The 17833-nt window shown below is 37.5% G+C and overlaps 1 protein-coding gene across 2 annotated transcripts in view; it reads left to right on the top strand.

Annotated features, from left to right (window-relative positions):
• LOC129447900 (nectin-2) overlaps positions 1 to 17833 on the top strand; it is a 77286-nt gene that overhangs the window by 37113 nt on the left and 22340 nt on the right. Inside the window, exon 7 of one of the 2 annotated variants that reach the window (XM_073872052.1) lies at positions 592 to 3714. The exons of the other annotated variant lie outside the window; for it this stretch is intronic. Coding sequence (XP_073728153.1) covers positions 592 to 1130 — 539 coding nt within the window. The 3' untranslated portion in view covers positions 1131 to 3714. Of the gene's footprint in view, positions 1 to 591; positions 3715 to 17833 lie in introns of those variants that run through there. 2 annotated transcript variants of the gene reach the window in all.

Raw genomic sequence — 17833 nt, 5'->3', positions numbered from 1 at the left:
GATATTTTTCATATTTAAAACTTGTCTCTTCTGTAGTTACATCGTGTACTAAGACCAACAGAAAATTAAAAGTTGTGATTTTTCTAAGCAGATATGGCTAGCACGATACTTTTATTCTGGCGTAATAATCAAGTACTTTGCTCCCGTAAAGCATGATATTACGCAGTGCCAAAAAATAGTCTCTTTGGTTTCTTTCAATAGCAGGGGATTATTTTCGGGCAATGGATAATATCATTGCTAAGCTATGTTAAAAGTGGTACCACCAAACCCGGAGATCGGCTTGAATGGATTCCAGAACAGTAAAAATCACTTGTTTAGCTCTGGGGGAGCTGGAAAATGAGCCTATTTTCCAAAAAGTGAAGTGTCCCTTTAAGTGTGTGGTGTCTTTTTGCTGTCTGGCATCAAAAAAACTCCATCCATTCATATCTCAACCTCCCCTCTTGTATTCAGTGGAGAACGACAATAATTCAGGGTTGGAACTTCATGGGGTTGAATAAATGATGACAAACAAAATTTAGGGTGAATTATTTCCTCTTATTAATTCTTTTCTCCTATTTTCTTTTCTCTATTTTCTCCTCTTCTTGTCTCCAGAGCAAGCACCTCCCATCTCGAATGCGGGTGTGATCGCAGGCGTGATCTTCGCTTGTATACTGGTCCTCTTACTGATAGGCGGTCTCATCTTCTTCCTGGTAAACCATAAACGTCAACAACAGCAAGGCTACCGCGGCACCGGCAAGCCTGCCGGCGCCCCCTACGACTCCATTACGCGCCTCTTCGGCTCTTCTAAATCGGGAAAAAACGGCACCGGGAACAACGGCAACAACAACACGCCCATTTACAGAGGAGATGTGGGGCTTAGTGAGAAAACCAATCAGGGCATCCATCCTGGAGGCATGGCTCTGCTCGAGACCACCCATACTCATACAGCAGAGGATATTCTGCTTAGTAGTGAAATGGACGAGGCTGAAAGAAAGAAATTCGACGAACTAGAAGAAGAGGATGAAAGATATGACCATTTCGGTGGAGGCGGACCCATCCTGCAGCTCCGCCAACATGATGACGACCTGGATGACGATATGGAGTCCCAGAAGGACGGATCTGTGATATCTCGGACTGCTGTGTATGTGTAAGAGAGGTTCTGAAAGATCGAGAATAAACAGTGGAGCTCCTCCAGCAGGATTGCATTTCTTCCTCTTAATGAACATTCATTTTATTGTAAAAACAAATGATGACATCAAATACCATGGATGGACTGATTTAATGAATGGATGAATTAATACGCAGGATATAGCACAGATTATAACAATGAAGGATCCGGTAAAGGAAATAGAGACTATATAAAAAAAACTGTCAGGCTTCCAGGTGACACGTACGAAACTTCAGATGTTGACACTGCGTAATATATATATATATGACATGCACACAGACGAAGTTGTATGTAAATGCACTGTGCTGTTGGTCATGTAATAGTAGTTTTAAGTTGTTTTTATTTTCGATACATCATGTTTCATAATAACCTAAAACCTGATTCACTTAGCGTGAGTTAAAGCACACTCTCTCTCTGCCTTTCCCTTTATTTTTCTTTCTCTCTCTCTCTCATCCTATGAAGCGTGTCCATGTATATATGTTTAGATTTTAAAAGAGATAAAGTGTATCATTTTTTGCCCTGTTACACTTACTAAATCAATCATCCTGATTTGACTAGCGCACCTCTGCGACCTTGTTTCTTGTAAATCGCCCTCCCACGCTCATCCGTCTTGGGATAAAGTGTTCGGTTCAGTTCTCAGCCGCTCATTATACAGCACTCAATATCTGAATCACAGGACATGACTCACCAGCGAATCGTTTGGTTTCGGGGCTAATCAAATCACATCAAAGTTAATAAATAATGTGATCGTTTTCACCCACAATCCATTTTGCCAGTAAAAACGTTCAAAGCTACGTTCGGGGGTCAAAGGTTATTCCTGCACATGTACAATACTCTTATGCATTAGATGAAGCCTGCAACGATGAATCATTAAAAACATGTAGCAAGAATAAAACAAGGAAGTCAGGGTCACATTGTTCACCACAGTAAAGTGTGTATAAATGTCAAACTAAATATAATGTGTTATATTAACTAAACTAAACTTACAATGTTATGGTGAATCCACATATGTGCATCTATATTTACAACTATAAGTCCACGATGGTTACCATGGCTACACAGCTAAATATATACCTCTCCTGTAACACAGCAGTTACGCGTCCCTTACTCGGTTATTTCCCCGTTTAGGTGTTGTTCCTCTTCGTTGGGAGAGACTGCCAGTGTAGGGAAAAATAAAATGAAGAAGCGTTTGAATGAAACGAAAGGTTGTGCGTGCCGTTCGATGTGAGGTGATTGTATAGTACTGTATGTACACATTTTATTTTTCTTAAAAACGAAAAATGTCTATATCTATATGTTGTAAATACAAAGACGGGGTGTGGAGAACGTTGCACGTGAAGCACAGCTCTATGAATTTAAATAAGGGCCGCGTCGTATCCGCTTCGAGCACATATCACTGTATCCGTAATCTAGTGTAAACTGTGCTACTTTCACCCATGAGTATCACTGATCTAAAAAGTCACTGTGTCGGGTCAGGTGTAGTTTTTCCTTATGCTTTTGTTCGCGTGTGTGTGTAGATGAGTCAGCATGTTAAGTTGTGTCTGACTCAAGAGCGGTTACTCTCTCGGGATGTCGTACACACGCTGTGATTTAGACTGGACATCACGCGCGCGCACACACACACTCCCTCTCTAAATCATTTGTCAATCTACAGTAGCTGCCCTTGAGTCTTTAAGTGCTACTCTGTGTTTCCGACCATGAGAGGGCACACTGGGTACTGTAGTGTTGTTTTCCCGGGTTGATTCAGTGACCCTAATAGACCCACGTTCAGATCGATACCATTAGAGGAGTTGGTCTCAATGGGTGACAGGCTGGCGGCTCTGAACCGACAGCTTGACTGGCACTGAATAGGCCGGGCTTTCGATGCATCCTAGTTTACATCCTGATTGAAAGGTCAGACTGCCATCCGTCCTTTGATGCAGATGTGAGAGTAGAGGAAGTGATGTCACTCGTGCTCCGAGGAGCAGAACGTTTAAGCTTCTCATTAAGGAGAGAATGTGCTGACCTTCCAGTTCACCATCTCCACCAGGAATTCGGTAATGAAGGAATGAACGCCTTGAGAATATTAAGGAAGAAATTTATGAAAAGCGAGAATTTATGAAACTCTTGCGTTTTCTGATTTAGGTGTTCTGCGGACTTTGTACACGTGCACACATTTTAAAGCCTTAAGTATACCTGTCACAAACCCTTTCCCCTGTGTATATATTATAAATATATCAACAAACGATAAACAGTGATGTCACCCTGCTGTGATCATGAAGGAAATACAGTTTTAATTGAGTTTTTTATGAAATGATTTGCTGTTGTTTATTATTTTCTCTTATGTTTTGTTTAATGATCTGTGCTTAAATTGTTTTATTCTGAGTGCTTTATTGGTGCCTGTAATGTGTTTGTGCTGTACAGTTAAACGGTGCTCTCAAACTCTCTCTCTCTCATGGACACAGAAACACATCTATACTAAACGCTTTATCACCTGAGTTTTGTTTTGGCTGTCTGAAAATGATTTAAAGTCTCAGTCTTTGTAAAATTGTTTTTTATTTCGTTTGCTTATTAAAGTCTTAAAGATATCAGACAGTGATCTTGGTGTGTGCCGAATGCTCTGGGGCTCAATCAAATCCCTAATGCTTTTCAGTCTGGGTTGTGAATGGCTAGTGAACGCACCGTTAGCTGTATGTGTGTGTGTCGTGATAAGTCACCTGTCAAAGATAACACTAGGGACTGAGATGAAGCTAAATGGGCTATGCAAGAGAGCACACACGTGCACATAAAGCTCAGTTTCTGACTTCTTTGCCCTTTGTAAAGCAAAATATGCAGGTATAAATGACAAAGCACATGCCTGGCTATTTTTGCACATTGCAATTTATAGTATGTTTGTTTTATGCATATTTTAGAAGGTGTAGCTGTAATCACATTCAGGAACTAGAAACATTTAGAAGAAAATGTGCCTAAAATAATCATATGCATTATTTAAAGCTCTGTGTAGGAGTTGGTGTTGGAGTTTCTCCCCCTCAAGGTTATGAAGCTTTACTCTCAAAACATGTTTGTTTACATGAACTCAACAGGTTAAAATGTAACCAGGAATCAGGATCACATGTGCGAGAGTTGCAAAAGAGGTGTAGTGAAACCGAAAGAGTTAGTGTCATCATAAAAATTCCTTGTTGCACTTACATTTTAAAAGGTGCCAAAGAATGCATTGAAATATGTTTAATTGTTTTCTGATATCTACATAGAGGGTATGTGGCTTTATTAAGTGCAAAAATTATCAATTTACGTTTACAACCCACGGATTTGCCCTTAGAATGAAATGGCATGAATAATAATGTTGAGCTCTGCTTTGATTGGCTGTTTCTCAGAGCAGTTTAGTTCAAGTAGCTCTGTGTGTGTAAACCAGAGGTGCCCAAACTAGGGCCTGTGGGCCAAAGTCGGCTTGTATTGACCTTTTATTTGGCCCATCATGCCACGTGAGATAAGGATAAACGTCATTGACCCAGATGTTCATATTTCTAATTAAACATTTTCTTAAATGTAATTTTTTTTTAATTTGTACATTTAAAAAAAATTAAAATTGAAATTAAATGCAAGAAATTAAAGTGAATATTTTTTCTAATCTACATGCATACTTGAAGGTGTATAGCATGTGTCATGAAACTCAACGAATGGGTACTACTAATTGAGAGGTCAAGGCAGTGGCACACAGAAAAAAGGACATTTAAAAATAATTGGAAAAAAATGATTACCCTTGAAAATAAAACTGCATTAATTATGCATAAACATTGTAATGTTTGCTTATTACTATTTTAAATATTAGAAAATGATAAATTAGGAGAATCATTGCAACTTTAATTTTAATATAACACAGCAACATTTACTTTCGGCCCACGGCCCTCAGTTTGATTTTTGGCCCTTGGTAGAAAAAAGTATGGGCACCCCTGGTCTAAACAGACCTTTTGTTTGAGCCTGTATCAAATGAAGATACAGATTTTGATGAATAATCAATTGTTCGGAGATTGGAAGTGGATGTGTAAGTTTTTTTTTCTTTTCAGTATGGACCAGCAAAACATAACTGTAACTTCAATTGTAGAACTTCCGCCTAAACGTTAGCATATAGCATGAGCTATCAGTGCTAATTAAGCAGTAACAACTTTGTTTTTTAGCATTTTAACAACATTGTAAAATTAAATATGTAATTTAATGTTGGGGAACTACATTTCGACTGTAATGTCACAGTTTGTGTTATGTAGAGATGTTGAGCCTTTTGCATGCACAAGGTTTACATAAAAAGGTGGAAACAATAGTAGCTGTCTGAAATCTTTAAAAAGTTGATTTAGTTTAAAAAAATATATACGAAGAGGCTTTTTTTCACAGTGCAGAATTCATAATATAAAGAACCTACAGAAATTTATAAAGGGGTCAAAATGTTATCTTATTAATTGAATAATTAAGCGGTGATGCACAAATGATTTAACATCTCAATCATGTTTCTTTATTCTTTTTTCTTGAACATGCACATTACAAAATGAAATTTAATATTTCAAAAATATTATATTTTTTTCTGAACAAAACTACAGTAAAACTACTATAATCGCCAGACCTCACTTCTTTATCATTTATAACAGATGTAAGATTAACCTCCTAAGACCCGAGCTTTGGTTTGTCCTTTTTCAGATTTTTACCAGCTGTTTTGGGGTTTGGAAGAACCAATAAATATAATAACCAAATATTTTTCTTTGAGCATGAAGCGGTGTAATTGTCCACGTTTGTGTACAACAGGTTCAAGTTACACAGAATTAAGTAAACAACAAAAAAATTATGTCAACGTATGTGGACATCTAGGTCTTAGGAGGTTAAATGTAACAATGACTTGTGCTAACAGGTATAGAACATATCACACCTTCCTAAACATAACTTATTTATTCATAACTTTGATAAAGCAACACTTAAGAGTTTTTTTTTACCTTAAAATAACGTTTCCAAAAAGTTTCAGTTCATTCACTCAAAACAGGGTGAACGGCACTTTCACATTCGCTTTGTAGCCCTCTATCGGCCAAACCGCACTAAAGAAGTTTCCAACCATCGGGTCGCGGTCTTGTAGTTCAAGTGAAAACTACAAAAACTTGCTTTACTTTTTGCTTTGTTTTTCCTACTTTGGAAGTCAGTGGGTACACTTGAAAAACAAACAGTGCTAAATAGCACTAAAAGTAGTTCACTGGCTTGTAATCATAGGGGAACCATTTTAAGTGCTATATAGCACCTATGTAGTACCTGTGTAGAACCATATTGAACCCTATCTGGTGCTATAGTGGTGCTATATCACCCCCCGGATGGTTCTTCATAGGTGCTTTACAGGTGCTATATAGCACTAGAAATGGTTGCCCTATGATTACGAGCTTTTGGTGCTATTTAGCACAATTTTTTTTAGAGTGTACCATCAACTGTGTAATTCCCATCAATTATCAAAATATCTTCGTTTGTGCTTTTAAGAATTAAGAAACTCATACAAGTTTAGAACAACATGAACGTGAGCACACAATGCCAGAATTTTCATGTTTGGGTGAACTAACCCTTATAAGTGCATTAGCAGTTGACTCTAATAAAATAGTTTGTCTTCAATACAACAACAGACTTCTCCTCCAGAAGTAACGGTGTCCTAGATTCAGTCCTTGTTTCTCCTCTCTCTCTCTGTGTTGATGGGGTCAGAATCTCTGTGCTGCTGGCACACTTGTCACTGTCGTTTGGAGTTGGAATTTTTTTTTCTTGGTCATTTAGCCATCTGCCTGCTCTAATTGCTCTGAGTTGCAACCTGGCGTGAACACCAGCTGCCTGTTTCCTCTATTTCTCTCTCTCTCTCTCCTCACGACACTTGTCGAATGCATCATGATAATAACCTTATGTTAGTGTATAATGGTGCGTTCCACTTGTCTTGAGACAATCATGGCCTAACGCAGATGTGGGTTTTTAAATTTGTATGCAATTTGGCGGATGGGTTCAGAATTCAGAACGAACGAGCTATACCTGTTCCTATTGCTCAACTGGTAGAGCATTGCATTAGCTTCAAAGTTCATGGATTTGATTCCAAGGGAACGTTTATACTGATAAAATATATACTTTGAATGCACTGTAAGTGGCTTTGGATAAAAGTGACTACCGAAATGCATAAATGTAAAAAAGTGGTGGCGCTCACAGTTGTATAATTTCAGAATTTGTAAGGGGTAAACCCTTTTCTTAATAAGAGTTGGTTTGGCTCTATAATGTAGCAAATTTGATCCTCACTTCAATAACAATTACAGAAAAACTTTATCGGTTTGTCTGTAGATGTATATCAGTAACACTGATGTGATTGGTTGCATTTCAACATGTGATTTTACTGAATTAGAGAACATTTGGATGAGAGAGAGAGAGACAGCTGTGAGCGAGGCAGTGCTCCGTGCCAAACACTCCCTCTTTGTCACCAGATTTTTGTCACTTATTGTTCTGGAGCTTCTGTATGCATCAAAACAGCAAATTGTGCATACATTTAAAATCATCTGTTTAAACCACAACATTTTTCATGGTCAGTTTCAGGACTAGTTGCTAGGGTGGTAAAGTTCTTTTAAGGTTGCCACTCTTGAACCTTTGTATCACCGGTCTTTAGTCCAGTAAAGCGATACTGTTGTCTAGTTCAATTCAGTTCAATTCAATTTGATTTAAATAGCACTTTTCACAATTGTTAATTGTTTCAAAGCAGCTTTACATGAGTAGAAGAAGGTGAAAACACTGAATAATCAATAGATAATATAAGAAGTGGAATACAGCGGCTAAGAATAAACCCTACAAGCGAGCGTAGTAATAATGTAATGTATACAGTAAAGTGCTAAGTTAAGCCAAAGTTGTGACTCTCCCGGGGATGAAAAAAACCCTAGGAGAAAAACCCTGTGTGAAAACTCCTTGAAGGACAAAAACCCTTGGGAGAGATTAATATATATTTATATATATAAACAGGGTAGGGATAGGTAAACAGATTAAACTGGTTCAGCCGGTGGTCATTGGTCGCGTATCGGCTGGGCATCACGTTGAAGGACAGCCAGCAGATCAGTGGTGTGATGACCTTCACAGCAGCAGGAACTGGGTCAGTTTGTCTTATTGTCTTCGGGGTCGAGGACGAGCCAGGGAGAGAAAAACAGAATTCTATTAGCGTAGGGGCCGTTCACATGTAATGCAAGTGTCATACAATATTGTGGTTTAAACTCCGCTCGGTTTCAAACAGGCTACCTATTGCGGCATAAGTATATTACCCCTATGAGTTATGTGAGTGCTTTGTTCTAGACAAACTAACTATTGCGGGATACGTACATTTATTGGACATAGTTCATCTAACCTACATGGCTTTGGACTATGGGAGGAAACTGGAGTGCATGCTTATACAGGGCGAACATACTCCAAACTCCAATCAGAAAGGACTTCCCACCCAGGGACCATTTATAGATCTGAAAGTATTTTTATATTTGTTAGCATATTTAATGAAAAACCCCCTGCAATTTCAGTTCCACCACACAGGGTTCCACGTATGTGGGTTTGGGATAGATATAATATGGTATAGTTGATCATATTGGATAGTTACTGGCTTAAAGTTATTGTATGAGAACATGCACTTGCAAGACATTCCCATTCTTTTAAAAGTGGCACATGCATAAAGAACTCCATTCACCATTATATTCCCAATAGCAAATGACGAGTCTGATCCAAAGACTCTATTTTTACTCCGTTAAAGGGAAGCATGGATTTGGAAAGATAAAAGGGGATGGATTCAGTGGTGTGATTTGGCCCTGAAGCCATGTGACACTTTTGTCATTTGTAGCGTTTCCATGAATCGGACGTGCTTGTGTACGCACCCAGTGGGAGATTGGATTGACCCGCATTGCCCTGAGCTGTCAGGCTGTGAGGATCGTCTGGTATTCCCTGTCTCCCGTGGGCACCTGGAGGCTTCGAAATACACATGGATAACAGATGAAGAGATACATTAGACCCAGTGGGGATTCAACTGGTGCTCTATCTGACTGATCAATTGTGTCGATTATTGATCAGTTCGTATCAGAGAGCATTTTATGGTTGGTTTGCTACTCTTACGATGGGGTTGTTAATAAAGAGAGAAGATCCAGTGACCTTTAGACAGTCTGGCATTTAAGTGAAATGATTGTTTGATAAAGCCGTGTTTGTTAAGGAGGGACAGGACACATAATCAATCTGTTTGCATGATGATATACTGTAGACTTTATCTGATAGGTAGCTACAGTACCACCAGTGTATTCTGAAATCATTATATTCTCTCTTTTGTAGCTTTTGTCTTTGCATGGCTCTGTTGTTTTGTCTTTCTGTCAGGTGTGCTGCCTTCAAATCCTCTTGGGAAGTTCCCACTCGCACACTATGAAGTCTTAATGAGGATGTGATGTGCATTCGAATGATTTCGGTCGAAGAAAAGGGAACTCACTCATTTATTGAGAAAAGAAGCTTTTTACCACAAGTGCAACACGATGGAAATTTTGCACATTAGGTGTGCTTTATATATTTTATTATGGAAACTAAGTATTGGTGCACATGCCTGTCACCTCAAACTGGTTAAGTACTGTACTCAAAATGAACATAAAACAAGTTGTACAGTCAACGTTCAAATTTACACTTAAACTAATATGACTTGATTGTAAATAATATTAGCTTCTGCCATGATTACCGACTTTACAATTTAACAAAAACGTTTCTTAATAGTGTACTCAAGTATGCAATATATCTCTTAAAAAATATTCTTCTGACGTGCGTATCTATCAGCAGTAGTCCTAGTGATGCAGTTGTCACAGGGTAAAGGTGGTCACAATGACTGATACAGTATATAACAGATATCCCAGAGGTGCTACTGGCCTTGTGCCACACAGCAGAATGAGTGTAGGACAGGAGAAGGACAGACCTGAGGAGACAGCAGGAAGGAGGCGGCTTCTGGTGGTGGTGCCTTAAAGAAAAACACTACCGTTTTTTAATATTTTACTATATTCTTACCTCAACTTATTATTACATTAATAATACATACCTATCTTTTTTCAATGCATACACTTAATCTTTGTACAGCGCATTGGGAATGTGTTAGCGTTTGGACTGGCCCCATTCATTCCTTGGGATCGGAACAGGGATGAATTTAGAAGCCACCAAACACTTCCATGTTTTCCCTATTTAAAGACTGTTACATGAGTAGTTACACGAGTAACTACTGTTGGTGGCTTCTGAATTCATCCCTGTTTGGATCCTAAGGAATTAATGGAGCTAGGCTAAATGCTAACACATTCACGACGCGCTGAACATTAGGTGCACGCATTGAAAAAAGATAGGTATGTATTAATTTGTCTAAGTTGAGGTAAGAACAGACGGATCTTACGAAAATTCGTGTTATAGTCACGCAAAATTTGATCAATTTATATGTTTGACATCATTGCAATGATTTCAGATCACCGCAATGATTGCACATCTCTCTAAAAAACACAAGGGGGACCTGCAGCGCCTGTATAAATGAGACATCAGATTACTTTTAAATATGTATTATGTGTATTAATATTTTACTGCCAGGTAAACCTTGCAAAAGATTTAATTTAAATAATTACAACAATTTGTGAAAATTATTTCATAAACAAACAAAAAAATGTATGGGAATTAAATGTCAAAGCAATAAAACAGGCAATTAATCGTCATAATCAGCACAATTTATTAGACAATTAAACGTCAGCCAAATTTCATAACCGTGACAGCCCTATTTATTTGTGTCCATGGCATGAAATTCTGACTTTTTCGTGCCTTGAGCACCAATGTCTTTTTCGTGACACTCATGATCTCACGTGTTATAGTCACGCAAAATTTAATCAATTTATTTGTGTCCATGGCACGAAATTCAGATTTTTTTGAGTGCCTTGGGCACGAATGTCTTTCGTTTGTGTTGCATGACTTTCTTTTTCGTGTCATTTTATGTATTATTTTCTCATGTTTATTCTTATTTTCTTACCATTGTCGCTTGGGGTTAGAATCACTTTCTGTTACTTTTTTTAGACATCCTAACCCCAACTCTAACCCCAACTCCAAGTGAGAATAGTTTAAAAAGCAGAAGAAAAACATGTAGAAACCAATACATAAAAGTACATCCTAACCCAAACCCAATTCTAACCCCAACCCAAGAGACAGTGATTTAAAAATAAGAAAAAAAATTTAAACATTACATAAAATGACATGAAAAGGAAAGTCATGCCACGCACATGAGAAACTATTTATTTATAGAAATTATTTATAGAAATTCAAGTGTCACGAAAATGACATTTATGCTCAAGGCATGTAAAAAAGCTGAATTTTGTACCATGGACACGAATAAATTGATCAAATTTTGCATGACTATAACACGATTTTCTGTGTTGGGTAAGAACATAGTAAAATGTTGAAAAACTGTGGTGTTTTCCTTTAAAGACAACATTGAATACACCTTGAGAATTACCACTGAAACAATGCTTTACATCTTTAGTGAGAAACATCATTTAATGTCTTCCAAGATTACAATTCTGTAAAAAATGATGATGTACTATGTAACGTTGGCTTGTTTTTGCTTTTGTCTGCTGTGTTTAGCGAACACGTAAGCATATTGGATTCATCTTTTTATTGTTTGTACCATAACTGACAAATCTTGTTGACCTTTTTCATCATTTTGTTTATGTTTGACTCACTAACACTTTCAGTTCAGACGTGAGAAATTTCATCTTATATATTCCCACCTCTGACTTGGCATTGATAAAAAGAATAAAGCGTTTTAACAAAATGAAAAATGGAACAAAATCATCTTTATTCTCTCTCTTGCTGTTTTGTCTGTCAAGCTTTTAGCGGCTTTCGTAGCACAGACGTCTCAGTCATTCAGGCCGTCCCTTAGGAGAGAGAGTGTGAGATGAAAGGAGGATGGCTGTTGGTCTTCAGTATATTTTGAATAGGCACACACAGACACATATTGAGACACAGAGCATCTCTTTCACGCGCTATTTACAGTAGCACACACTTATAATGGCTTGGAGGGGGACATGGGTTAGTTGATACCTTTATTAGTAAGATTTTCATATGGGTAGTTTTATTTTGCCTTAATGTTTTGGCTGCAAAAAAATCATTTGAACATTATTACGTGTATTGCCTGAAAATGAAACTGTATGCTAAATACAGAATGACCTTTTCTAGCGATAAGCCCCAATGGCATCACAGTAAAACGTACCATTAAACAGCTTAACAGAGGCTTTTAATGAAAAGGCTTTTATTAAACAGCTTATTTCTAAAACGCATCATAAAACTGTAAAAGGTGAACTTTTCCCTCTAAAGAAATGTCTTGAGACGCAGGGGGTGATATTTGGAACAAAAGAATTCACAAATCTTATTCTGACATATAGGTTTTTGCAGTAGCTGTTTGAGAAAGCATTCGTGTAGCTGGATTTTTGATTGCAAACCTTATAGTTATTGACATTTAGCTGTGTGACAACTATAGCCCTTCCCTATACAGTAAACATCCACAGGCAAGATTCGCAGTTTGTTTTCCCCCAATATCACTGTCCAGCTCCAGCTCCACCCTCTGTCTGTTGAAGAGTTGGTATATTATGATGAAGTGATGTGGATGAATGAGTGTGGGATGATCTGAGATAATTCATCTGACAGGCTAGTGAAGCAGAGCTCTTTCCTCATCCTGGTCATTTCTGCAGCTTCAGTGCTGCTCACTTCTGCCTGACTGATTCAAACACTCAGCCAACCATGGCACAGCATTCAGCTCTACACTAAACAACAAGTCCAACCATACAACACCACCTCTCAATATCACATTACAAGAGCCCACTGCGTCGGCTTAACACTGCACTGCCCAGTTCAGCATGCAAACATATGACACCAATGAGGGTTAGTACATTCTAGTGGGGGAAATGGTGCTAAATAGCACCAAAAGTGGTTTACTGGCTTGTAACCATATGAGAACCATTTTAAGTGCTATATAGCACCTATACAGAACCATAAGTGGTGCTATAGCATAGCATGCCTATGCATAGATTAGACTTAAACTTCTTTGTTCGTTGAACTCTTAGGGGTGTTTCCCGGACAGGGTTTAGGTTAATCCAGGCATTTATTAGGGCATTTAAGTAGGTCTTACAAACATATCTTTTTTTTTAAACTACAGGTTGCATCTTAAAGAGCTACACAGATCCAAAATCGAAATGACCTTTATTGCAGTTTGTCATGTAGCTGTCCATCAATGTAAACAATGTGCAAAGTAGTTGAACCAAAAAGTGCACGATTAATAAAGTTATTGGCTTCTAAAGTAGGGAGTCGACTCTGAATCGCTGAAACGAGTCTTCATATGGATTGAATCTCCTGCCTGACTTTATCCATGTAATATGAACACTTTGCATAATAATCTTCGCCTACAGCCTTGCCCGGGAGACAAAAACTCTGATCTGCCCACACTTCAGTTAGTGTGTAAACATCATATCATGCTGTGTTTTTGGCAATGAAAGATGGTTCAGTACCCACTTTATTTGGAACAACATGCGTCTCCTAACCACAACCTGTAAGTATGATTATTACATTGTGTTTACTTTCTCCCGATGTCTAGTTTACTGTAATGTCTTATCAGTAAGCTGTGCTAGCAACACATGTTGCAGTTGAACTGTGGCCTTACACTTGCTTAAATGAGTGTAAAATGTTGATGTCTGTCATCATTTTTATAACTTGGACTAATGATGAATGATGTCGGTGTTTAAACTCTTAATAAACTGTCAGGAAGTCACGTTAGCAAGCGGCTAACGCATGTTGCACTTGGGGTTTTGCTATGGCCCGGTTAGCTTACCTAAATGCTTAAATGAGTGTAAAAATGTAAGTTTCTGTCGTCGTTTTTATTGCGTGGATTAATGATGAATAATGTGTATTTATGTCGATAATGTCTTCTTAGTAAATCATGTTAGCACTAGGTCAATACATGTTGCACTATTATGTGGCATTGTTTTGACCTTGCAAGCATTTAAACCTGTTGTCCGGGACTTATAACTGTGATAGGACGCTTAAAATTTGCATCATACTGGCTCTTTAAGACAAAACAATGTAAACAAAATATGTTAAGATTAAACACGACAAGGTGTTTTTAAATTAATGCAGCTCAAACATGCATTTTAGTCTAGGACTAGGATAAGCCCTGTCTGGAAAACCGCCCCTTAATCTTTATGTTTAAAGAGATACTTTTAGTTTAGTATATATAACCAAATATTTATATCCTGTTAATATTTCTGCGTCCTTATGAAGTACCAGAGGTTCTATTATTTTAATCGAAGGAACATAAAGATAAGCATTTTTGCCAACTTTTTTCACTACACTCTGGGTTCTTTTCAACAAAAAGCGGCAGACACAGCCATAAATGAACACACTTTTTTTATATTTGAAGCAACAATGAGTTGAAAATAACCAAGCATTTTTAGAGAAAAATAGACCATATGACTTGTGTTTTAGGTCTTCGGGGCATATGGTAGTTCTGACAGCAAAGAGATAAATAAAAAAATTCCCTTTTTATGTTCCAGTAAACCTAAAATCGTTGAAGTTAGAGATCCCATTAAAATGAGGAAGCAATTACAGAATTTTTGGGGGTAAACTATTCATTACTTGCATGTATTTCATGACCCAATGCAGCATTTTAATTAAAAGTAATTTTTGCTATTACTTATCTCTAAGGATCGTGTAGATAAAGACCAAATGAACGACTTATAGTAACTGACAATATATAAATTATTAGTTATATTTTATGATTAAAAATTAAAGCTCTGCTCCAGGCCTTTATAACCACCACTGGGTCAGCACCGCCTTACCTTTGCTTGCTTATACAGCCTTACGTACCCTCTCCATCCCTGCGCTCTGTCACGAGTGACGGCTTGTCATGCCATCTCAAAAAGGGGAAAAAACAGTAGCGCGTTTCTTCTCAGGAGCTGTTCCACAACTGTGGAAGGATCTGCCGGTCGCGACACGATCTGCTTACTCTGTAGCTGTCTTTAAGAATCGGCTAAAAAACCATTTCTTATGCCATTATCTTCTTAATATAAGACTTACTATCTTTCTCTTTTCCTTTTTTCTTGATCTCTATCTATACAAAAAAAACGAACTAACCCATACTGTGTTTGACTTGATGAGACTTGATGCATTTCCAGTGCACTCTTATGTATTTCTGTTCTTGTGTTGCTATAATTGCTTCTATTGTTTACCTCATTTGGAAGTCCCTTTTGACAAAGCGTCTGCTAGATGACTAGATGTAAATGTAAATAAAATCATGAAAAATCATGTAAAGAACATTCTGTGAAAATGAGGAGCTCAGATGCAAAAGACGCAAAACTCCACCTAGAGAATGATATTACTTGAATGTTCTTGACACTCTTAAAAATAAAGATGCTTCAAGATGCCATAGAAGAACTTTTTCTATCAAAATGGTTTTTATAAAATGGTTAGTTCCAATCCTTGATTCTGATTGGTCAATAGGTGTGCTTTATTCACGATAAAACACTGCTATGACCGCTTCACCCAACAGTTCTATTTAATATCACTGCGCCCTTAGCAACACCTTTAGCAACACATAAACATATAATGAGACAAAGTTTGAGAACAGTTTGTTGTTTTTATTTGAGCTTTCATGTTGTTGTTCGCAGTCAGGGACTATTTTTTCTAGCGGAAGGAATGCTTTTATTGATTTAACTTCATGAAAGTTGCACAATATTTTTTTTACTTTAATATTGTGTAGTAAACGTTTTATAAAAGCAATAAGGTACTCGAGGCTTCCCGTCGTGCCTAACAACGCCCTTCAGCCGTTACTTATTCACGATACAGCACAGCTTCTCGTACCTTATTGCTTACTTAAAGCACCTTTAATATCTGAAGGACCTTTCTGTTTCTTAAAAGGTTTTTCAGATAATAAAAATTAGGGGTGGGCCGGTCCGATATTCAGTATCGATATTAGTCCGATATGGGTGAAAATGGCCGGATCTAATATTGTAGAAGTCGGGGAGTACAATCTGATCCAATACCAACACGGACCTGAATCGTCATGGCAACTTGGCTTGCTGAGTAACATGAATTTGCACAAAGTTGCACTTTAAATTGTCCAAAGTTACACCTTAAATTTAATGTAGAATTTTTGTGCTTCAAATCCACTTAATCCAGCCATCAGTGCATTCAGAAATACAGCTTTGTTGGCAGAATCCATTAAGAGTCTGAAACGTGTCAGACGCACTTAGAGGGTTTTGCATCAGATATAACATTGATATACAGTACAAAAATCTTAGGCCACCATGTTACCATATTTGTTGTTTTTTTGCAATGGTAAGGTGATCAAATATAATTATTTTTTAATCTCTTTATTAGAATACAACCAGAAAATACAGGAAATGTGTATATAGTATTAAAAACAATATAAAAGTATAAGCTGAAATGTCAAGTATTTAGGGTAAACTCCCCTTCCACTAGAGCAATAGCAGGCAGCTGCAGGATCTCTTAAAACTAAATAAAATTAAATCCTAATTTCTAATTCTAATCGAATGACTTCAGGATTTCAGTCTCCTCAAAAAAAAACTCAAGATGTGTTTTGTGCCAAGAGAGGTCACATTAAATACTGACTGATGCCTGAAGAAGACTTTTAGTCCTAAAATTGTTTTGTTTTTAATTTTGTGTACATATTTCCTGTATTTTCTGTTTGTATCTTAATAAAAAGAATGAAAAATAAATATAGATGGACATTCAAACTTTGCTAAAACAACAAAGCTGGTAATGGTGGCCTAGGACTTTTGCACAGTACTGTATGTAATATTGACTTCATGGTCATGGTCATTTCAAATAATGAAATCAAACTTTGATGCTCCTAATCTCATTATTACATTATGAGACTTTAGGCTGGATTTCACAGACAGGATCACAATTATTGGCTTATCTGTCTCTGTGTTTATGAATGTTTTGCACTTGTTCATTCATTTACTTTCATTAATTATTGTGACACGATAATAACATTGTTCCCAACCATTATATTCATTATCATATTTTGGTATTTAAATTGCGTTATCAGTTTATAAACATGTATCGATCCTCCAAGCAATCTTTGGAGAACACAAACTGCAAGTCTTAACTGCAGCATGTTTACTTTAAACAGTCTCTCCTAACATTTATTTACACTTTGTTTCCACTGCACAATCATTTCTACACCATTAAATAATGTTTCCACGCCGCAGACCACTCTATGTATCTAAGGTATACCAAAACACAAACACTTGAAAAGATCTCGTCACCCTTCAATGCTCTTACACCCAAGCCACTGTATAAGGCAAATGGCTAGATATGATCCACATCACCACACAGTAGCATACTCACGCCAGTCAGTTTCCCTGCTGAGTCAATTTAACAGCCTACATTTGTGTGCGTGAAGCACAAATCAAATAAAAAAACCTAATGGCTGATTGTAAGGTTTAATGTTGTGTGTGTTCAGTTTCCCTGCGCTGCGTGTTTGCGTTTCAGTTTTTATGTGCTCTTGTATTAAGCGGGTTGAGCTTGAGGGGGGATTCAGTAACACTTGACCTGTTTCACTGAGTCACAGAGAAAAAATGAAAGGAGAAGGTGGGGAAGAGAGATAGACACTAAGAAGCAGAGCGAGGG

Source organism: Misgurnus anguillicaudatus, chromosome 10 (genome assembly GCF_027580225.2).
Source record: "Misgurnus anguillicaudatus chromosome 10, ASM2758022v2, whole genome shotgun sequence".
NCBI lineage: Eukaryota > Metazoa > Chordata > Actinopteri > Cypriniformes > Cobitidae > Misgurnus > Misgurnus anguillicaudatus.
This window is presented reverse-complemented; position numbering and strand designations above follow the sequence as displayed.